Source organism: Heteronotia binoei, chromosome 5, assembly GCF_032191835.1.
Source record: "Heteronotia binoei isolate CCM8104 ecotype False Entrance Well chromosome 5, APGP_CSIRO_Hbin_v1, whole genome shotgun sequence".
Classification (NCBI taxonomy): domain Eukaryota; kingdom Metazoa; phylum Chordata; class Lepidosauria; order Squamata; family Gekkonidae; genus Heteronotia; species Heteronotia binoei.
Genome location: NC_083227.1, coordinates 14,124,217 through 14,146,479, shown reverse-complemented (window position 1 = coordinate 14,146,479; position 22,263 = coordinate 14,124,217). Strand labels below are relative to the sequence as shown.

The following is a 22,263-nucleotide window of genomic DNA, read 5'->3' as shown; positions in this document are numbered from 1 at the left end:
CGGGCTTGCCTTCCATGGAGGTATTTCAACAGAAGCTAAATGGCCCTCTGACAGCAAAGAGGATCCTGTGAATTTAGGGGGAGGTTTTTGTGAGTTCCCTGCATTGTGCAGGGGGTTGGACTAGATGACCCTGGAGGTCCCTTCCAACTCTATGAAAGTGGGCTCGCCTTCCATGGAGGTATTTCAACAGAGGTTTTTGTGAGTTTCCTGCATTGTGCAGGGGGTTGAACTAGATGACCCTGGAGGTCCCTCCCAATTCTAGGATTCTATGATTCTATCATAGAATAAACATCAGATGTTTAAGAGCCGCAGGACAGAAAGGAAGGGGGAAAGGGAAATAGATTGGGGGGAAGGAGAGGTGGAAAGAAAGCAACTTTAACTTTAAATGCATTCCCCAAGCTGCTGGCTGGCTTGGCTTGGAGAAGTGATTTCAAGAGACAAATGCCTTCTCCAAGCTGGCCGGTGAGGCGGCGGGAGCTTCGAGAGTCACATGATACATGTGAAAGAGCCACATGTGGCTCCTGAGCCCCAGTTTGGCCACCCCTGGTTAAGGCTCAGCATGGATAAAAGAAAACGCACTACTTCACACAGCGAGGGATTTAAAACCCAGAGAGCAGCTGGCAGTCTGAGGAAACAAGACTGACTCGGATGGGCCAATGGGCTGATTCAGTATAAGATAGCTTCAAGGTACCCCCCCCCTCTCCGATAACCTACCCCACATTTCCCCCCTTTCTCAATTTCCCTTCCCAACAGCTGCCTTCTCAACAGACCTTGCCTTTCTCTATTTTTACCTTCCCTCCCCAGTCACTCCCCGCCTCCAGGCCATGAAACTCACCCACAGGAAATTTCTATCACCCCTTGTATTTCTCCCCACAAGGGGACTTATTAGTAGTTAGGCAGATAAATCCGTGTAGGATTCCCAGAATCTCCACCCCCTTAAACCTGGCAAGGAGATCCAATAGAAGAAATACAGGAACAGCAAAGCGATTTACTTGGCCATTAATACGAACATTTGCAAAAGACAGGGCAGTGATGTGAAAACGTTAATTTTTTTTAAGGATTGCCTCCCTACAACAGAGTTAAAGTTGCTTTCTTTCCACCTCTCTGTTGCCCCCCCCTCTGCAGCAATATGTACAAAAGATGCTAACCTGTGAAGGGGGGACTGTGGCTCAGTGGTAGAGCATTTGCTTGGAAAGCAGAAGGTCCCAAATTCAATCCCCGGCATCTCCCAAAAAGGGTCCAGGCAAATAGATGCGAAAAACCTCAGCTTGAGACCCTGGAGAGCCGCTGCCAGTCTGAGAAGACAATACTGACTTTGATGGACCGAGGGTCTGATTCAGTATAAGGCAGCTTCATATGTTCATATGAATGGATGAGAACCAATAACAAGGACGGCGCGCCCCCAAGCGGCCATGAAAGTAGTGCAGGCCAGCCAAAAAAAAAAAATCCCTGGGGAAAAAAGGGCGCAAAGGCGCATGCTCGGAACGGACAGGAAACGCTGGAAGCTGCGCGGGGAGGAAAAGCAGCCGCAGCCCCGATCCGACGGGAGAGAAGCGCATTGTGCAACGCGCGAGGAGGTGCAGCCGGAACGCTGCGTTTTCTTAGCGATGCAAGGCAAGATGCGGGTTAGGGAAGTGAACGTGTGTGTGTGTTTTCGGGAGGGGGGGGGATGATCTGGAAAGAGGTGGAGAAAACAAAACAGGCATTTCACGTCGGGATGCCAGCCTCCCGGCGGGACCTGGGGATCCCCTGATTTTGCATCTTCTCTCCAAACGGCACAGAGATCAATTCCCCCAATTAGGGTTGCCAAGTCAAATTCAAGAAATATCTGGGGATTTGGGGGGTGTATGTGTGCAGCTTGGAGAATTTGGGAGTGGAGCCAGGAGCAAGGGTGTGACAAGCGTCATTGAACTCCACAGGGAGTTCCGGCCATCCCATTTCAAGGGACCGCGCACCTTTTTAAATGCCTTCCCTCCATTGGAAATAATGAAGGATAGGGGCACTTTCTTTGGGGGGGGGGGGGACTCATAGAGTTGGACTCCCTGGTCCAATCTTTCTGAAACTTGGAGGGTGTTTTGAGGAGAGGCCCCAGATGCTATGCTAAGAATTTGGTCTCTCTACCTCGAAAAAAACAGCCTCCCCAGAGCCCCAGATATGCACAGATCAATTCTCCATTATACCCTATGGGAATCGGTCTCCATAATGCCCAGTAGACATTTCTCTCTCCCCCCCCCCATTTCCTGATGACCCTGAAGCAGGGGGAGGGCCTCCAAACCAGGGGATCCCCTGCTCCCACCTGGGGATTGGCAATCCTAATTGGTGATGATCGGGCATTTTTTAACCCCTGGCCAGGGATGGTCAACGGTAGCACAAAAGTCGATTGAAATATACAATATGGGCGTTTGAGAGAAGCCGGTCTGAGGACCTTTGTCATTTGGCTTGTGAAGAAGCTGCAAATGCAGCGGAACCGGTGATTGCGTGAAGTCAAGATTTTCACCTTCGGGAGCCGACATGAGTGGAAGGACTCCGTTTGGAATTTACTTCTGAGTAGTAGTACTCCTTATAGGCTTTTTGGAATTTTCCGGAGTCATCCTTGGGAACTGTGGTTCCGTTTGGGACTTTATGCTCTCTCTGTGATTTGTGTCTTCGAAATGAATTTTGGATGTTTTTGCGCAATATAATATATAGATTTTTTTGTAAAACTGTCAAATTGTATCCTGTATTTTTGACACCGTTGTTTTCTAGATTCCTTTTCCCACCTGGGGACTGGCAACCCCAGTTCTCCCTGGGGAAAATGGAATGGATATTATGGCGCATTATCCTACTTGTCTTCCCCAGGCTCTACGCCCAAAATCTCCATGAGTTTCCTGCCCTAGATCTAGTAGCCATTGATAGACTTACCCTCCACGAATCTGTCTATCCCCTTCCCAGGCTTTTATCCCTGCATGTTCCCCAGAGAGTACTTAAATCGGGATCACAAAATCTGTTCGTAATCCCCGGGTTGAAGGAGGCCCAAATGAAATCAACCAGAGACAGGGCCTTCTCAATTGTAGCCCCCTGCTGGTGGAACCAACTGCCAGATGAAGTGAGGGCCTTGCAGAACCTGGTGCAGTTCCGCAAGGCGTGCAAGACTGTCCTCTTCCGGCTGGCATTGAATTGACTCGGCACCGGTATTTAAGAGAAGTGGAAGAAGGCCGTCGCCACCAGAATAGCACCAATTTAATAGTCTGTTTTTCTCTTTTAATTGTTTTAACTGTTTTAATCATTGTTATTTATTACCGAATATGTATTTTTAATACTTATTAGTTTTATTGTTTCTGGGATTTTATGCTGTAAGCCTTCCTGAGCCTGCTTCGGCGGGGAGGGTGGGGTATAAATCAAATAAATAAATAAATAAATATCCATGATGAGCCTAAACCAGGGGTGGCCAAACTGTGTTTTGGGAGCCACATGTGACTCTTCCACACGTATTACATGACTCTCGAAGCTCCCACCACCCCATTGGCCAGCATGGAGAAGCCATTTGTCTCTTTAAATCACTTCTCCAAGAATACGTTTGAAGTTAAAGTTGCTTTCTTTCCACCTCTCTCTCTCCCCTCCCCCGTCTGTTTGCCTTCTTTCCTTCCTGTCTTGGGGCTCTCAAACACCTCAGACACCTAGGAGAGCCAGTTTGGTGTAGTGGGTAAGTGTGCGGGCTCTCATCTGGGAAAATCAGGTTTGATTCCCCACTCCTCCACTTGCAGCTGCTGGAATGGCCTTGGGTCAGCCATAGCTCTCATAGGAGTTGTCCTTGAAAAGGCAGCTACTGTGAGAGCCCTCTCAACCCCACTCACCTCACAGGGTGTCTGTTGTGGGGGGAGAAGATATAGGAGATTGTAAGCCGCTCTGAGTCTCTGATTCAGAGAGAAGGGTGGGGTATAAATCTGCAAATCTTCTTCTCCGTCTCCTCCGTGTGGGTCTTACGTTAAAGCAAGTTTGGCCACCCCCTGGCCTAAACTGTTTTGTGTGTCCTAATATGGCAGAGTAGATAGCTGTGAGCCTTTCATAGCTTTGTCTGGTTCCTTCCGTGCAGATAGATGTCTTGTTTCTCTCTGTAAGGTTTCAAAGATCCCCTGGAATTCATGCATGTTTGTGGTTTGGAACTGACATCCAAAACTGCACGGGGGTGGTTCATTTTAAATTTCTTCTTCTTCTTCCTCCTCCTCTTCTTCTTTCTGTAAAATCTCACAACTACTAGTGCAAATGATGGTTTGCTTGAAGCTCCCCACTTTCTCTCCCCACTCCTTACAGGCTGTGGAAGAGCATCTCCGTCCCATTTTAGGCCTTCCGTCATTTTGGGGGAAATGAAATCAACCACCGTTCAGCCAGCTCAGGTAAGAAGGGGTGTCATTGGGGGAGAGGCGGGGGCAACCCGGGTGCGTTAAGAATTGGGGAAGGGGGCCAATTCTGGCAATGCCTAATGTCCGAGCTGCCTGCCAGGAAGGCTGGGAAATCTACCAATTCCTCAATGTGAAGCTTTCAATTGTGAGGAGGGGGGGAAATCACTCTGCCTTTACTTATGGTTTTGTATTATGAGCAGGCCTCATTTTGGGAGCTCTGGAACCTCTAAATTTTATTGTGCGCTTTCTTTCTTACCTCGCCCCCAGGTGTCCCTGCAGATACTTGCTTCTGGATTCCATTGTTCAAACCCTCTGGGAGAATTTTGCTGAACTCTTAAGATTTGACAAACTTTCTAACATCCCCCCCTCCCCAGGGCCAAGCAGGGATCACAGGGCCCAGATGTACTGTGCGGCAGCCTCCCTGAGGCGTGGCTGGCTGGCCAGAATTGCTGCAGGGCCTGGAAAAGTTACTGCCACAATTCAGTTTGCACTTGATTATCTCAGATGGTGTGGCCAAATATGCTAATGAGTGTGTGACCTAATATGCTAATATTAGGGGATGTGGTCTAATATGCTACTGAGTTCCTGCTAGGCTTTTTTTACAAAAAAGTCTTGGACCTATGCATTTGCCTAGGGCGGCGGTCCGGGTGTGGGTGTGTGCGTGCCAGATTAGGCTCTCCCCACATGACTTCAAATAGAAAAACAATAATTTGTATTAATTTTGCTGGCCTGAATCATTCTCCCTCGGCGGAGCACTGTTTTTTAAGTTGATAATTTTTTTACGGCCCGCAAATGATGTTATAAATATCCATATAGCCCTTGGCAGAAAAAAGGTTCCTCACCCCTGACTTAGAGTCCTCTCTTGATTAGTGAGGTTTTTTTCCTCCTTATCTATGCCCTTGAATCCTTTATGTGGTAACAAGCTTGTACTGAAGACAAGAATTTATTTTTCTTTTTTTCTTTCCTTTCTCCATTTTTAGAGATTAAGTATATATGGATTTGGCTTTGTAATATGACAGATATGGAACTTGATGTTTGCTATCAAATAATTTGTAAAGTAGTATGACTGTATAAAAATATCAACAGGTCACAGAATGTTTGTAGAGTTTAAAGGTAATACGTATGTAATAATTCTGAATACTTGCAGGTATAATGAAGTATATATATTTCTTTCTTAAAGTAGAAATAATTGGAATCGATAGATTTTCACCCTTTTGTATTTCTCCCCCATTCCCCTTTCCCCAATCCCTAATCTTACTTGTATGAACATTTAATAAAATTTGTGAAGCTAAGGAGGGGTGACCTGGTTACCGTTTGGGTAGGTGACCCAGCACTGGCCCGAGGGCACATGGCGCCCTAGGCAGACTGGTGGCTCACTGCTCCCCCCCCCACAGCGTCGTGCCCCCGTGCCTCCCCCCCGTGATATTCTGCCCCCGTGCCTCCCCCTCACGGCATCGCGCCCCTATGCCTTCTCCCTGTGGTGTTCTGCCCCTGTGCCTCCCCCTCATGCCGTTGCACCCCCATGCCTCCCCTCCATGGTGTTCTGCCCACGTACCTCCCCCTCACGGCATCGCACCCCCCGTGCCTCACTCCACCCGTGTTCTGCCCCCATGCCTCCCCCTCATGGCATCACGCCCCATGCCTCCCCCCTGCCCGTAGTGTTCTGCCCCCATGCCTCCCCCCCGTGGTGTTCTGCCCCCGTGGTGTTCTACCCCCGTGCCTCCCCCTCATGGTGTCGCACCCCCGTGCCTCCCCCCCATGATGTTCTGCCCCTGTGCCTCCCCCTCACGGCGTCGCGCCCCCATGCCTCCCCCTGTGGTGTTCTGCCCCCGTGCCTCCCCCCCACAGTGTCATGCCCCCGTGCCTCCCCCCCGTGGTATTCTGCCCCCGTGCCTCCCCCTCACGGCATCGCGCCCCCATGCCTCCTCCCTGTGGTGTTCTGCCCCTGTGCCTCCCCCTCACGCCGTTGCACCCCCATGCCTCCCCCCCATGGTGTTCTGCCCCCGTACCTCCCCCTCACGGCATCGCACCCCCGTGCCTCCCTCCACCCGTGGTGTTCTGCCCCCGTGCCTCCCCCTCATGGCATCACGCCCCATGCCTCCCCCCCTGCCCGTAGTGTTCTGCCCCCGTGCCTCCCCCCCCCCGTGGTGTTCTGCCCCCGTGGTGTTCTATTCCCATGCCTCCCCCTCATGGTGTCGCACCCCCGTGCCTCCCCCCCATGAAGTTCTGCCTCTGTGCCTCCCCCTCACAGCATCGCACCCCCATGCCTCCCCCCGTGGTGTTCTGCCCCCGTGCCTCCCCCCCACGGCATCATGCCCCCGTTCCTCCCCCCGTGGTGGTCTGCCCCCGTGCTTCCCCCCCACAGCGTCGTGCCCCTGTGCCTCCTCCCTGCCCGTGGTGTTCTGCCCCCGTGCCTCCCCCTCACGGCATAGCGCCCTTGTGCCTCCCCCCTGCCCGTAGTGTTCTGCCCCAGTGCCTCACCCTCACGGCATCGCGCCCCCGTGCCTCCCCCCCACCTGTGGTGTTCTTCCCCTGTGCCTCCCCCTCACAGCATCACGCCCCCATGCCTCCCCCCGTGGTGTTCTGCCCCTGTGCCTCCCCCTCATGGCATCACGCCCCCATGCCTACCCCCCGTGGTGTCCTGCCCCGTGCCTCCCCCTCACGGCGTCGCGCCCCCGTGCCTCCCCCCCGTGATGTTCTGCTCCCGTGCCTCTCCCTCACGGCATCGCACCCCCGTGCCTCCGCCCCGTGGTGTTCTGCCCCCATGCCTCTCCCTTACGGCGTTGCACCCCCCCATGCCTCCCCTTCCGGACATTGAAATTGACCTGGGGTGGGGAAGAGAGGGAGGAGGAGGTGCGGGGGGGGGCAAACTAGGCATTTGCCTGGGGTGGAGGCCGAATCCAGTGCCTCCACCCTGCCGGCGCCCTAGGCAACCGCCTAGTTTACTTAGTGGGCGAGCTGGCCCTGGGGAGACCACGGAATGTCTCTTGCCTTGAAAACTATCTGGGGTTGTCATAAGTCAGCTGAGACTGTATGGCAGTTTCCACAAACCTTGTGAGCACCTAAATGTATGTTTTGTGGGGGACGGGGCTGTCTGTTTCAGGGGCCGGTTTCCTTTGCGGAGGTCGCTTTGCATTTCTCGACGGAGGAATGGGCTCTGTTGGATCCGGACCAGAGAGCTCTGTACAAGGAGGTCATGCTGGAGAATTACGAGAACGTGACTTCTCTGGGTAAGGATCCCTCAGACACTCTGTGTCACATAAGAGAAGCCATGTTGGATCAGGCCAATAGCCCATCCAGTCCAACACTCTGTGTCACACAGTGACCAAAACAAAAAATAAAACAAAAAAAACCACCCAGGTACCATCAGAAGGTCCTTCAGTGGGGCCAGGCCACTAGAAGCCCTCCCACTGTTGCCCCTCCCAAGCAACAAGAATACAGAGCATCACTTGCCCCAGACAGATAGTTCCATCAATACCAACACTGGCTAATAGTCACTGATGGACCTCTGATACGTATGTTTATCCAGTCCCCTCTTGAAGCCACCTATGCACATAGCTGCCACCACCTCCTATGTGTTAATCACTCAAGAAATACTTCCTTTTATCAGTTCTAACTCAACTGCTCAGCAATTTCATTGAATGTCCACAAGTTCTTGTACTGTGAGAAAGAGAGAAAAGCGCTTCTTTCTCTACCTCCTCTATCCCATGCATCATCTTGTAAACCTCTATCATGTCACCCCGCAGTCGACGTTTCTCCAAGTTAAGAGCCCTAAGCGTTTTAACCTTTCTTCATAGGGAAAGTGTTCCAGCCCTTGAATCATTCTAGTTGCCCTTTTCTGGACTTTTCCTGATGCTATAATATCTTTTTTTGAGGTGCGGTGACTAGAATTGAACACAGTCCTCCAAATGAGGCCACACCAACAATTTATAAAAGGGCTTTATGTTACTGGCTGATTTGTTTTTGGGGTGGTTCGTTCTTCTTTGTGAATCTCTAAAAGCTCACAACTGTTAGTGCAGGCGACATTTTGCTTTAAACTCCTCCCCTCCCGTTTGGTGTAGTGGTTAAGTGTGCGGACTCTTATGTGGGAGAACCGGGTTTGATTCCCCACTCCTCCACTTGCAGCTGCTGGAATGGCCCCGGGTCAGCCATAGCTCTGGCAGAGGTTGTCCTTGAAAGGGCAGCTTCTGTCGGAGCTCTCTCAGCCCCACCCACCTCGCAGGGTTTGTCTGTTGCGGGGGGGAGAAGATAGAGGAGATTGCAAGCCGCTCTGAGTCTCTGATTCAGCGAGTAGGGCGGGGTATATATCTGCAATTCTTGTTCTTTCCTCTCCTTCACAGGCTGCGGAAGAGCATCTCTGCCCCATTGTAGGCCTTCCATCCTTTTGGGGGAAATGAAATCAACCACCGTTCAGCCAGCTCAGGTAAGAGGGGGTGTCATCGGAGGAGAGGCGGGGGGCAGCCTGAGTGTGTTAGGAATTGCGGGGAGGTGGCAGGGAGGGAGTGTGATTCTGGTGCATGATGTCTGAGCTGCCCGCCAGGAAATCTACCAGTTCTTTAATGTGAAGCTTTCAGATCTGAGGAGGAAAAGAAATCGCCATGTTTTTACTTACGTTTTCGGCCACTGCGCTGACCTGGATACTCCAAGCTACGCAGGGGTAGGGAACGTTGGCTCTCCAGATGTTTTTTGCCTACAACTCCCATCAGCCCCAGCCAGCATGGCCAATGGCTGGGGCTGATGGGATTTGTAGGCAAAAACATCTGGAGAGCCAACGTTCCCTACCCCTGTATCTTGGAACCTAAGCAGGATAGGGTTGCCGAGTCCAATTCAAGAAATATCTGGAGACTTCGGGGGTGGAGCCAGGAGCAAGGTTTGTGACAAGCACAATTGAACTCCAAAGGGAGTTCTGGTCATCACATTTAAAGGGACCGCACACCTTTGAAATGCCTTCCCTCCATTGGAAATAATGAAGGCTAGGGGCACCTACTTTCGGGGCTCATAGAATTGGACCCCCTGGTCCAATCTTTTTGAAACTTGAAGAGCATTTTGAGGAGAGCAATCAGATGCTATGCTGAAAATGGTGCCTCTCCCTCAAAACACAGCCCCTCCAGAGCCCCAGATACCCCCAGATCAATTCCCCATTATACCCTATGAGTATCGAACTCCATGGGAAATAACGAAGTGCCCAACAGACATTTCCTCCCCACCCCCCATCCCCGTTTCTGACGACTCTGAAGCGGGGGATTGGCATCTCTACTCTGAACTTCCAACTTCTTCAAAGTAACACAGAGCAACCAAAGGTTCAAGTTTATCTTTGCCGTGCAAAGGACCTCTGAAAAGATTGTGCAGCCGACGGAGGGTGTGGGCTGCTTTCACAGCCACCGGGAGCAGCCGTGTTGTTCTTCCTGCTCCCCCCGCCCCCCTTCAGCCTTAAAGACACAGACGCACCATCCAAAAAAGGAAGCCTTTCCAAGCGGAGTCTGAAGCCTCCGGAGGTGGAAAGGCACATGGTGGCTCTGGGGGCGGGAAGGAGCCTGGGAAAGCGGGAGAACCTCCGCTGGAACATGGGGATTAGCAAGCCTAAAGCAGGATCATCGTTTGTTAGTCGTTGGGCGGGAAACCAACCGAGGAACTCCAAAGGCAGGCAACAGCAAACCACCTCTGAACACCTCGAGCTTTGAAAACCGTCTGGGGTCATCATAAGTTATCTGAGACTGTACGGCAGTTTCCACCAACATCGTGAGCATCTAAATGTATCTTTTTTGGGGGGGGGGCGGTCTGTTTCAGGGGCTGGTTTCCTTTGCGAAGGTCGCTTTGCATTTCTCGACAGAGGAGTGGGCCTTGCTGGCTCCGGACCAAAGAGCTCTGTACAAGGAGGTCATGCTGGAGAATTATGAGAACATGACTTCTCTGGGTAAGGATCCCTTCGACTTCAGCTGAAACAGGCCACATTGATGTTCCCAATGTAGACTTCTGATGATTTTTGAGGTAGGAGCTGTTGTGTCTGAAAGGAGAGAGGACCAGGCTTAGAGAAATCCTGTTTCCAGGTGGGGAGCCACGCAGATAAACATACGGATAAACATCTGGAGCAGAGGTCCATCAGTGGCTATTAGCCACAAAGTATAGATGGAGCTCTCTGTCTGGGGCAGTGATGCTCTGTATTCTTGGTGCTTGGGGAGGGCACAGTGGGAAGGCTTTTAGTGTCCAGGCCCCACTGGTGGACCTCCTAATGGCACCTGATTTTTTTGGTCACTGTGTGACACAGACTGTTGGACTGGATGGGCCATTGGCCAGATCCAACAGGGCTTCTCTTATGTTCTTATGTGACACAGAGTGTTGGACCGGATGGGCCATTGGCCTGATCCAACAGGGCTTCTCTTATGTTCTTATGTGACACAGAGTGTTGGACCAGATGGGCCATTGGCCTGATCCAACAGGGCTTCTCTTATGTTTTTATGTGACACAGAGTGTTGGACTGGATGGGCCATTGGCCTGATCCAACATGGCTTCTCTTATGTTCTTATGTGACACAGAGTGTTGAACCGGATGGGCCATTGGCCTGATCCAACATGGCTTCTTATGTTCTTATGTGACACAGAGTGTTGGACTGGATGGGCCATTGGCCTGATCCAACATGGCTTCTTATGTTCTTATGTGACACAGAGTGTTGAACCGGATGGGCCACTGGCCTGATCCAACATGGCTTCTTATGTTCTTATGTGACACAGAGTGTTGAACCGGATGGGCCACTGGCCTGATCCAACATGGCTTCTCTTATGTAGATGGTCCCTCCCTGGGTATGTGATGGACATCTTTAGGGTCTTCTGTGATCATGGTCAGGCCATCAGAAGAACCCTGCTGGATCAGACCAGTGGTCTGTCTGCTCCAGAATCCTGCTTCACACTGTGGTCAGCCAGTTCCTCTTGAGGACCAACAACGACATAGAGGTCAAGGCCTTCTCCTGATGTGACCTCCTGGCTCTGGGATTCAGAGGTTTAGTGCCTCTGAATGTGGAGGTTCCCCTCCATCACGTTGGCTAGTAGCCACTGATAGATTTATTCTCCCTGAATCTATCTAATCCCCCTTTAAAGCTGTTTATTTCTGTGGCCATCCTGTGGTAGGGAATTCCACATTTTAATCCTTTTTCTGTGTAGAGTTGTATTTCCTTTTGTCCATCCTAAACCTACTGCCCATCAGCTCCACTGGATGCCCTGGAATATGGATGCCCTTGATCCTGTTGGTCTGAAGCAGCAGAACAAAGTTTGAGTCCAGTGTCTCCTTTAAGGCCGACCAGGTTTTATTCCTGGTATAAGCGTAAGTGAGTGTGCACACTTAAAGCCTATACCAGGAATAAAACTTTGTTGGTCTGCATGGTGCTACTGGACTCAAAAATTTGTTCTGGATGCCCTCGAGTTCTAGTATGTTGAAAGAGGGAGGAAAAGTTCTCCTGGGCTGTGATCACGCCCACTAAATAATGCACTTTCAACCCAATTTACTGTGTGTGAACTGGCAAAATCCAGTGGGAAAGTGTATTGAAAGTGGATTGAGAGTGCATTATTTAGTGGGTGTGATCGCAGCCTTGGTCAACTGTCCCCACCCCATGCACAGAGGTGGAAGTCTAGCAGGAGCGCCTTTGCATATTAGACCACAACCCCTGTTGTAGCCAATCCTCCAAGAGCTTACAGGGCTCTTCATACCGGGCCTACTGTAAGCTCCGGGAGGATTGGCTACATCAGGGGATGTGGCCTAATATGCAAAGGAGTTCCTGCTAGAATCCCACCCCTGCCCATGCGTAATTTTATAAACCTCTATCCTGTCCCCCTTAGTCGTCTTTTTTCTCAACAGGAGAGTCCCGGGCTCTTCAGCCTTTCCTCCTAGAGAAGGTGCTTCAACCCCCTCATCTTGGTTGCCCTCCTCTGTACTTTTTCAGCTTTGCAGTAAGAACATAAGAAGGGATTGAACAAAGTCGGAGTCCCAGTAGTACCTTTGGTTTGGTGTAGTAAAGTGTGTGGACTCTTATGTGGGAGAACCGGGTTTGATTCCCCACTCCTCCACTTGCACCTGCTGGCATGGCCTTGGGTTAGCCATAGCTATCGTAGAGCTTCCTTGAAAGGGCAGCTGCTGTGAGAGCCCTCTCAGCCCCACCCACCTCACAGGGTGCCTGTTGTGGGGGAGGAAGGGAAAGGAGATTGTAGGTTGCTCTGAGCCTCTGTCCTTGAAAGGGCAGCTGCTGTGAGAGCCCCCTCAGCCCCACCCACCTCACAGGGTGCCTGTTGTGGGGGAGGAAGGAAAAGGAGATTGTAGGTTGCTCTGAGCCTCTGTCCTTAAAAGGGCAGCTGCTGTGAGAGCCCCCTCAGCACCACCCACCTCACAGGGTGTCTGTTGTGGGGGAGGAAGGAAAAGGAGATTGTAGGCCACTCTGAGCCTCATTCCTTGAAAGGGCAGCTGCTGTGAGAGCCCTCTCCAGCCCCACCCACCTCACAGGGTGCCTGTTGTGGGGGAGGAAGGAAAAGGAGATTGTAGGTTGCTCTGAGCCTCTGTCCTTAAAAGGGCAGCTGCTGTGAGAGCCCCCTCAGCACCACCCACCTCACAGGGTGTCTGTTGTGGGGGAGGAAGGGAAAGGAGATTGTAGGCCGCTCTGAGCCTCTGTCCTTGAAAGGGCAGCTGCTGTGAGAGCCCTCTCCAGCCCCACCCACCTCACAGGGTGTCTGTTGTGGGGGAGGAAGGGAAAGGAGATTGTAGGCCGCTCTGAGCCTCATTCCTTGAAAGGGCAGCTGCTGTGAGAGCCCTCTCCAGCCCCACCCACCTCACAGGGTGCCTGTTGTGGGGGAGGAAGGAAAAGGAGATTGTAGGTTGCTCTGAGCCTCTGTCCTTAAAAGGGCAGCTGCTGTGAGAGCCCCCTCAGCACCACCCACCTCACAGGGTGTCTGTTGTGGGGGAGGAAGGGAAAGGAGATTGTAGGCCGCTCTGAGCCTCTGTCCTTGAAAGGGCAGCTGCTGTGAGAGCCCTCTCCAGCCCCACCCACCTCACAGGGTGTCTGTTGTGGGGGAGGAAGGGAAAGGAGATTGTAGGCCGCTCTGAGCCTCTGTCCTTGAAAGGGCAGCTGCTGTGAGAGCCCTTTCAGCCCCTCCCACCTCACAGAGTGTCTGTTGTGGGGGAGGAACGTAAAGGAGATTGTGAGCCGCTCTGAGACTCTTGAGTGGAGGGCGGAATATAAATCCAATGTCGTCATCCTCCTCCTCCTCCTCCTCCTCCTTCTTCTTCTTCTCCAGCCCCACCCACCTCACAGCCCTCTCCAGCCCCACCCACCTCACAGGGTGCCTGTTGTGGGGGAGGAAGGAAAAGGAGATTGTAGGTTGCTCTGAGCCTCTGTCCTTAAAAGGGCAGCTGCTGTGAGAGCCCCCTCAGCACCACCCACCTCACAGGGTGTCTGTTGTGGGGGAGGAAGGGAAAGGAGATTGTAGGCCACTCTGAGCCTCTGTCCTTGAAAGGGCAGCTGCTGTGAGAACCCTCTCCAGCCCCACCCACCTCACAGGGTGTCTGTTGTGGGGGAGGAAGGGAAAGGAGATTGTAGGCCGCTCTGAGCTTCTGTCCTTGAAAGGGCAGCTGCTGTGAGAGCCCTTTCAGCCCCTCCCACCTCACAGAGTGTCTGTTGTGGGGGAGGAACGTAAAGGAGATTGTGAGCCGCTCTGAGACTCTTGAGTGGAGGGCGGAATATAAATCCAATGTCGTCGTCGTCCTCCTCCTTCTTCTTCTTCTTCTTCTTCTTCTTCTTCTTCTTCTTCTTCTTCTTCTTCTTCTTCTTCTTCTTCTTCTTCTTCTTCTTCTTCTTCTTCTTCTTCTTCTTCTTCTTCTTCTTCTTCACCTTTAAGGCCAACACAGTTTTATTGAGAATGTAAGCTTTTGTGTACTAAAAGCGCACTTCATCAGACAATGAAATGGCGTACAGTTCGCGGTGCTACATATGGCTTGTGGGTAGGGATTAACCACTGGAGAATGATGCCAACCAGTCAGTGACTCCAGCTGTTTTGGTGTTCTCAAATTAGGGTGTTAGCCTTTTTCTTCTTAAATACATAGAGCAGTAATTCCTAACTGTAGGTTGGGAACTTGGGAACTAAGGACCCAAAGGTGAGCCTTGAATTTGTTGCAGATGAGCTTCAAGGCCGGGAAGGGGAAGGAGAAGGAACAGGGTGAGTTGGGAGAAGGGGCTCAGTGGTAAGTTTGGGTTTGTCTTTACATGCTGTGCAGAAACACCATGAAATTCAGCCTGCTGCTCTGGAACACGGTATCCTTAGAAATATAAAAGATACATGTACTAAATATTAACTGATGTTAGGTTCCAATGGTTTATGTTCAGGAGTGGGAAGTAGTACAGAGTTACTTTGTAACTGGGTCCTGAGAAATTCAGTAAACTCTGATGTGCATTCCACTTAAAAAAAAAATTTAAGAAGCATTAATGTTAGGCAAATGTTATCGTATTCTAAAATGTTTACGTGTGTTCCAGTAAAACTACATTTCAAGTAGCTATAATTTTCTGACCTTTTAGCTCACATTTAATACCTTTTTAATTTTTTTTCTAAATCAGATATTTAAGCCCTATAACTCTGCTCCTGAGAAAACTTAGAAGACTGTAGATTTATACTCCGCTCTTCTCTCTGAATCTCAGTTTGGTCTGGAGAGGATAAGTTGTGTGGGAAAACAGCAAAAGGCAATAAACTTGCTGGAATTCCTTTAACAGACCAGTGGTCCATCCAGTTGGCACTCTAGTTCCCACAGATGCCCACGAAAGGCTTAGGATCTGGACATAGAAGCCAAAACCTCCCAGGTATATATATACTGTGGCTAATAGCCACTGATGGACCTCTGCTCCATATTTTTATCCAATCCCCTCTTAAAGCTGGCTATGCTTGTAGCTGCCACCACCTCCTGTGGCAGTGAATGCCACGTGATAATCACCTTCTTTGGGTGAAGAAGGACTTCCTTTTTTCTGTTTTAACCTGACTGCTCAGCAATTTCATCGAATGCCCACGAGTTCTTGTATTGTGAGAAAGGGAGAAAAGTACTTCTTTCTCTATTTTCTCCATCCCATGCATAATCTTGTAAATCCCTATCATGTCACCCCGCAGTCGACGTTTCTCCAAGCTAAAGAGTCCCAAGCGTTTTAACCTTTCTTCGTAGGGAAAGTGTTCCAACCCCTTAATCGTTCCGGTTGCCCTTTTCTGGACTTTTTCCGATGCTATAATATCCTTTTCAGCATTGGAAAAAGTGCAGAAAAGGGCAACTAGAATGATTACAACTAATGTCTCCCACTATTACAACTGATGTGCAGGCAACAGAGATCAGTTCACCTGGAGAAAATGGCTGCTTTGGAAATCCTTCTCTAAGCACTGCCCTTTTCAGGCTCTTCTCCCACAATCTCTGGTATTTCCCAAGCCAGAGCTGGCAGCTCCAGCAGGTGTGGAGCCCCAGCTCCATTGTTTGGCTAGTCACTGTCTCTCAACATGTTCAAGTTTTGTGAGGTGTGGATCAATACTCTCTCAAGCAGGGGTGGAATTCTAGCAGAAGCTCCTTTGCATATTAGGCCACACCTCCCCTGGTGTAGCCAGTCCTCCAAGAGCTTACAAGGCTCTTTTTTGTAAGCTCCTGGAGGATTGGCTATATCGAGGGGGGGTGGGGCCTAATATGCAAAGAAACTCCTGCTAGAATTGCACCCCTGGTCTGAAGTGTCAGACCAGGGCGTTCCAGTCTGTGCATCTGTTTCTGCTGGTTACAAACGCTTCCTTTCCTCCTGTGACTTTCCAGGTATCAAAAAACGCTTTGTTTGGAATGCCTAACTGTTTTGCAGCCAAAGCTAACGGGACCGTTTGTTTTCTCCGAAGAATTTCTCAAACCTGACCGTATCTCTGACGTGGAAAAAGGTGAAGATTTATTAGCCTTTGACTCCGAGGAGGAGGAGAGGCCAGCAGGTTGGTGTTTTCTTGCTGAATTCTCCAGGTTTTTTAAAAAAAAATATCATTCAGAGCAGATTTACCTCATCTGGCTGGGAGTCCATATCCATAAGAACATAACAAAAGCCCTGCTGGAAGAGACCAGTGGTCCATCTGGTCCAGCATCCTATTTCACACACAGACCAACCAGTTCCTCTGGACAACCAACAACAGGGCAGAGAGGCTGAGGCCTTCATAAGAACATCAGAAGAGCCCTGCTGGATCAGACCAGTGGTCCATCTACTCCAGCCTCCTGTCTCACACAGTGGCCAACCAGTTCCTCTGGAGGGCCAGCAGCAGGGCAGAGAGGCTGAGGCCTTCATAAGAACATCAGAAGAGCCCTGCTGGATCAGACCAGTGGTCCATCTACTCCAGCCTCCTGTCTCACACAGTTCCTCTGGAGGGCCAACAACAGGGCAGAGAGGCTGAGGCCTTCATAAGAACATCAGAAGAGCCCTGCTGGATCAGACCAGTGGTCCATCTACTCCAGCCTCCTGTCTCACACAGTTCCTCTGGAGGGCCAACAACAGGGCAGAGAGGCTGAGGCCTTCATAAGAACATCAGAAGAGCCCTGCTGGATCAGACCAGTGGTCCATCTACTCCAGCCTCCTGTCTCACACAGGGGCCAGGCAGTTCCTCTGGAGGGCCAGCAACAGGGCATAGAGGCTGAGGCCTTCATAAGAACATCAGAAAAGCCCTGCTGGATTAGAGCAGCGGTCTATCCAGTCCAGCATCCTGTCTCACACAATGGCCAACCAGTTCCTCTAGAGGGCCAACAATAGGGCAAAGAGGCCGAGGTCTTCATAAGAACATAAGCCCTGTTGGATCAGACTAGTGGTCCATCTAGTCCAGCCTTCTGTCTCACACAGTGGCCAACCAATTCCTCTGGCGGGCCAACAACAGGGCAAAGAGGCTGAGGCCTTCACAAGAACATCAGGAGAGCCTTGCTGGATCGGACCATTAGTCCCTCTGGTCCAGCATCCTGTCTCACACAGTAGCCTACCAGTTCCTCTGGACAGCCAACAACAGGGCAGAGAGGCCAAGGCCTTCCTGTGATGTTGCCTGTTGGCTCTGGGATTCAGAGGGCGGGGGCAGATAGAAGGGGAGGTTGGTGGGTAGGTTGAAGGAGAGAAGGGATCAAAGAAAGGTCAGGATATGGGGCTGCCAGGAGAAGAGAAACAACACGGGGAGGAGATGCAATGGAAAGTCCTTGTAGGTTCTCCACAGCATAACTCTGCGCAATTCAACTGGCACCACTCAACTTGACCAGAGCTTTCCCAGGGAAAAGCTGTCAGGGGGAGGGAAGGAGTGAAAGCTGAAGACAACGTGCAGATGAAAGTAGGCTGGGAAAAGAGAGAAGGACGCCAGAAAAGGGGGAGAGATTACGGAGGCTTTCAGGGAAGGGAAGCAGGAAATGTGGGTGAGAATCTAATTCTTCCTCTAAGTCAGGGGTGTTGAATTCATTTGTCATGAGAGCTGGATCTGTCTTGAAGTATAATGCCAGGTAGTGGAGATATAAACTTTATAAAGGACACAAAGGGGTTTTAAAAAAAACCAACCTTAAAATAAAATATGCTTAAAACATTAGCACTCTTGCCATATTTTGCCTACTTCACAGTCTCTGATAACTGACAACTCTTGCTCTGATGAGCCTCTGCCAATAGAAGGAAGAGAGGCTCGGCTCAGTAGTTCTGCTGTGCGATCGCGAGAGCCTGGCAAAACGAACTCTCCCTCCCCCCTCCTCCCCAAGCGAGGAGCCTCAGCCAATGGAGAAGATAGAGACTTTGCTCTGTAGCTCTTGTGCGATTGAGCAAGCCTGGCAAAGCAAGCTGTGATGCAGAAGGAAGCAAGATATAGGGAGAAGGAAGCAAATGACAGCCAGTTGCTTGCGGGCCTCATAGGACCCTTTCAGGGGCCTAATTTGGCCCCTGGGCCTCATGTCTGACACCCTTCCTCTAAGTCCTTGTTGGTTCCCCACTAGTTCGCATTAATTCTATACAAGAGCTAATTCTGTTGGTTGCTGATTTTTTTTTAGATTAATAACCAGTTTATTGAGAAATAAATAAGTTACAGAATAGTGCGAAATAGAATATCAATGCTTATATATACACATAAGGCTGCCTAAACATAACACAGATAATGGCACTCAGTATGATTCTAGAGTAGAAGAAGAAGACCGCAGATTTATACCCCGCCCTTCTCTCTGAATCAGAGACTCAAAGCGGCTTACAATCTCCTATATCTTCTCCCCCCACAACAGACACCCTGTGAGGTGGGTGGGGCTGAGAGGGCTCTCACAGCAGCTGGCCTTTCCAGGACAACCTCTGCCAGAGCTATGGTTGACCTATAGCTGGGGAATCAAACCCGGTTTTCTCAGATAAGAAGAAGATATTGGATTTATATCCCGCCCTCCATTATGGAGAGTCTCAGAGCGGCTCGCAATCTCCTTTACCTTCCTCCCCCACAATAGACACCCTGTGTGGTGGGTGGGGCTGAGAGGGCTCTCACAGCAGCTGCCCTTTCAAGGACAACTCTTGCGAGAGCTATGGCCGACCCAAGGCCATTCCAGCAGCTGCAAGTGAAGGAGTGGGGAATCAGACCTGGTTCTCCCAGATAAGAGCTTGCACACTTAACCACTACACCAAACGGGCTCTCTGAGCTGCTTAATAAATAAGCATAAGCATACAGATTCAGTAGAAAACTCATCTGTAGATGTATGCTGTCAAATACAAAGCAATTTGTAATAATATTAAACTACTTAACCCAGAATTAAACACGAAATGTAATCTTCGTGGGTCAGGTTGCTGATGAATGACTTTGTTCTTCAACTCTGCTCCTAACCGAGATTTTCTCTCTTTCTTCCAGTAGGTGATTGGGATGCTGTGGAATATTGCAGGGAGTTCTCCGGAGTATTGTTAGAAACAACCGTGCACGAAACGGATGAGGCCTTTGGGCTTCAAGGGGGATCGAAGAGGAAGAAGAGGTGCCCAACTTGGATCAGGAAGGATAAATTCATTGCTGGAGAGAGTGGCGAGATCCATGTGACATCAATCCAAGAACAACACTGCGAAAGAAAGACAGGAAAGAAGAGCCTTTTGGCGGAGGAAACATTCCACTTGAAATCCAGCCTTAATCCGTCTAGCAAAGCCCATACAAGGGAGAAAGGCCTCAAGTGCTGGGAGTGCGGAAAGAACTTTGCGAACGGCCTCAGTTTAAAGGCGCATCAAAGATGCCACACAGGAGAGGAGCTGTATAAATGCTCAGGCTGTAGCAGCTGTTTTTCTGATAAGTCGAGTCTCACTAAGCATCAGCAGCTTCACAGTATGGAGAAACCACATTATTGGGAATCTGAAAAAAACTTCACAGACAATGGAAAGCTCAGTGAACGTCAAAGGTCTCATTTAGGAGAGAATCCACATGAATATTTGGGGTATGGAAAGAGTTTCCTGTTGAGTTCACAACTTGGTGAGCATCAGAGAACCTATGAAGGGACATACCCATTTGAGTGCCTAGAGTATGGGACAAGTTTCAATGATGGTGAACACCTGACTTCAACTCAGAGAGCTTACACAGAAGAGACCTGTCAGACGGATGCCTTTCTTTCCCATCGAAGAGTCCACACAGGGGGAAAGAGTTATAAATGCTCAGATCCACAGAGCCCAGTTCTTGCTTCCCGTGAGAGAATACCCAAAGATGAAAAACCGTACAAATGCTTGGAATGTGGGAAAGGTTTCCAGCGTAGCTCACACCTTGCCGTACATCAAAATACTCACACCGGAGAGAAACCATATACTTGTGCCGAATGTGGGAAAAGTTTCAGCCAGGAAGCCAACCTCTATTTACATCAAAGGTGTCACAATGGGGAGAAACCATACGAATGCCTAGAGTGCGGAAAGACCTTCAAGTTGGGCCAGGCCCTAATTACACACCAGAGAATACATACAGAAGAGAAGCCACATCGGTGCGCAGAGTGCGGAAGGAACTTCAGACACAGCAACACCTTGAAAGCCCATGAAAGAATGCACACAGGAGAGAAGCCATATAAATGCCTCGAGTGCGGGAAGAGCTTCAGACAGAACTCGCACCTTAGTCAACACCAAAGAATTCACACCGGGGAGAAGCCATATAAGTGCTTGGAGTGTGGGAAGGGTTTTCGTGTGAGCTCGGGCCTGATAATCCATCAAAAAAGCCACGCAGGGAAGAAACTGTACCAGTGCTCAGAGTGCCCAAAAGGTTTCTGTTTTTGTGGTTATCTTATTGTACCTCAAGAAATGGATAGTGGGGAGAAGCTGTATAATTGTGCCGAATGTGGAAGAGGTTTCAGCCAGGAAGCCAATCTCTATTTACATCAAAAATGCCACAACGGGGAGAAACCATATGAATGCCTAGAGTGCGGAAAGACCTTCAAGCTGAGCCAGTCCCTAACTAAGCACCGGAGAATACACACAGAGGAGAAGCCACATAAGTGTGAAGAGTGTGGGAAAAGCTTCAGACGCAGCACCCACCTCAAAGAGCATGAAAGAACCCACACAGGAGAGAAACCGTACACATGCCCGGAGTGTGGAAAGAGTTTCAGACAACGTTCTTACCTTAGTGGGCACCAAAGAATTCACACAGGGGTGAGGCCATATATATGCTTTGAATGTGGGAAGAGTTTCCGTTGGAGTTCAAGCCTTACAATGCACGAAAAATCTCATACAGGAGAGAAACCTTATCAGTGCATGGAGTGTCAAAAAAGCTTCTACAGTCACGAACAGCTTCTTGTGCATCATAAAGTTCACACTGGGGATAGCATAATAGAGTTGGAAGGGGCCATACAGGCCATCTAGCCCAACCCCCTGCTCAATGCAGGATCAGCCTAGAAGGAGGAAAAAGATAAATAAGTACTGTGCTATACAATGTAGTAGAAATTAACAATTGTGAGTTTTGACTGAGAATCGAGGAAAATAGTCCTCCGGGCAGCCCATTCTCAGTAGGATGTAGGTATTACAAAATGTATTTTGTGTAGTCCAAAAGATCAACTAATAGCAGAAGAACATAAGAGAAGCCATGTTGGATCAGGCCAGTGGCCCATCCAGTCCAACACTCTGAGTCACATAAGAACATAAGTGAAGCCCTGTTGGATCAGGCCAATGGTCCATCCAGTCCAACACTCTGAGTCACATAAGAACATAAGAGAAGCCCTGTGGATCAGGCCAGTGGCCCATCCAGTCCAACGCTCTGAGTCACATAAGAACATAAGAGAAGCCCTGTTGGATCAGGCCAATGGTCCATCCAGTCCAACACTCTGAGTCACATAAGAACATAAGAGAAGCCCTGTGGATCAGGCCAGTGGCCCATCCAGTCCAACGCTCTGAGTCACATAAGAACATAAGAGAAGCCCTGTTGGATCAGGCCAATGGCCCATCCAGTCCAACACTCTGAGTCACATAAGAACATAAGTGAAGCCCTGTTGGATCAGGCCAATGGCCCATCCAGTCCAACACTCTGAGTCACATAAGAACATAAGAGAAGCCCTGTGGATCAGGCCAGTGGCCCATCCAGTCCAACGCTCTGTGTCACATAAGAACATAAGAGAAGCCGTGTTGGATCAGGCCAATGGCCCATCCAGTCCAACACCCTGTGTCACATAAGAACATAAGAGAAGCCGTGTTGGATCAGGCCAGTGGCCCATCCGATCCAACACTTTGTGTCATATAAGAACATAAGAGAAGCCATGTTGGATCAGGCCAATGGCTCATCCTGTCCAACACTCTGTGTCACATAAGAACATAAGAGAAGCCGTGTTGGATCAGGCCAATGGCCCATCCAGTCCAACACCCTGTGTCACATAAGAACATAAGAGAAGCCATGTTGGATCAGGCCAGTGGCCCATCCGATCCAACACTCTGTGTCAT

At 50.1% G+C, this 22,263-nt stretch overlaps 3 protein-coding genes across 4 annotated transcripts in view; 2 read left to right on the top strand and 1 right to left on the bottom strand.

The window, feature by feature from the left end:
- Positions 1-22,263, bottom strand: part of LOC132571081 (zinc finger protein 91-like) — a 336,113-nt gene that overhangs the window by 157,116 nt on the left and 156,734 nt on the right. The gene's annotated exons all lie outside the window — the stretch shown is intronic.
- On the top strand, positions 1,476-10,319 carry LOC132570950 (zinc finger protein 568-like). The gene is made up of 5 exons (XM_060237584.1): positions 1,476-1,614; positions 4,291-4,373; positions 7,483-7,609; positions 8,720-8,802; positions 10,167-10,319. The coding sequence occupies exons 1-5, from the start codon at positions 1,476-1,478 to the stop codon at positions 10,317-10,319; spliced, it is 585 nt and encodes a 194-aa protein (XP_060093567.1).
- LOC132570949 (zinc finger protein 883-like) overlaps positions 14,530-22,263 on the top strand; it is a 19,629-nt gene continuing 11,895 nt past the window's right edge. Inside the window, exons 1-3 of the mRNA XM_060237583.1 lie at positions 14,530-14,569; positions 16,259-16,345; positions 19,235-21,167. Of these exons, the coding sequence (XP_060093566.1) occupies positions 14,530-14,569; positions 16,259-16,345; positions 19,235-21,167 (2,060 nt within the window). The remainder of the gene's footprint in view (positions 14,570-16,258; positions 16,346-19,234; positions 21,168-22,263) is intronic.

Coding starts and splice junctions, on each gene's coding strand:
- LOC132570950 (XM_060237584.1), top strand. CDS start 1,476: ATGCTCGGAACGGACAGGAAACGCTGGAAGCTGCGCGGGGAGGAAAAG. Junction 7,610..8,719: donor CGAGAACGTGACTTCTCTGG/GTAAGGATCCCT, acceptor TCTCCTTCACAG/GCTGCGGAAGAGCATCTCTG. Junction 8,803..10,166: donor CCACCGTTCAGCCAGCTCAG/GTAAGAGGGGGT, acceptor GGTCTGTTTCAG/GGGCTGGTTTCCTTTGCGAA.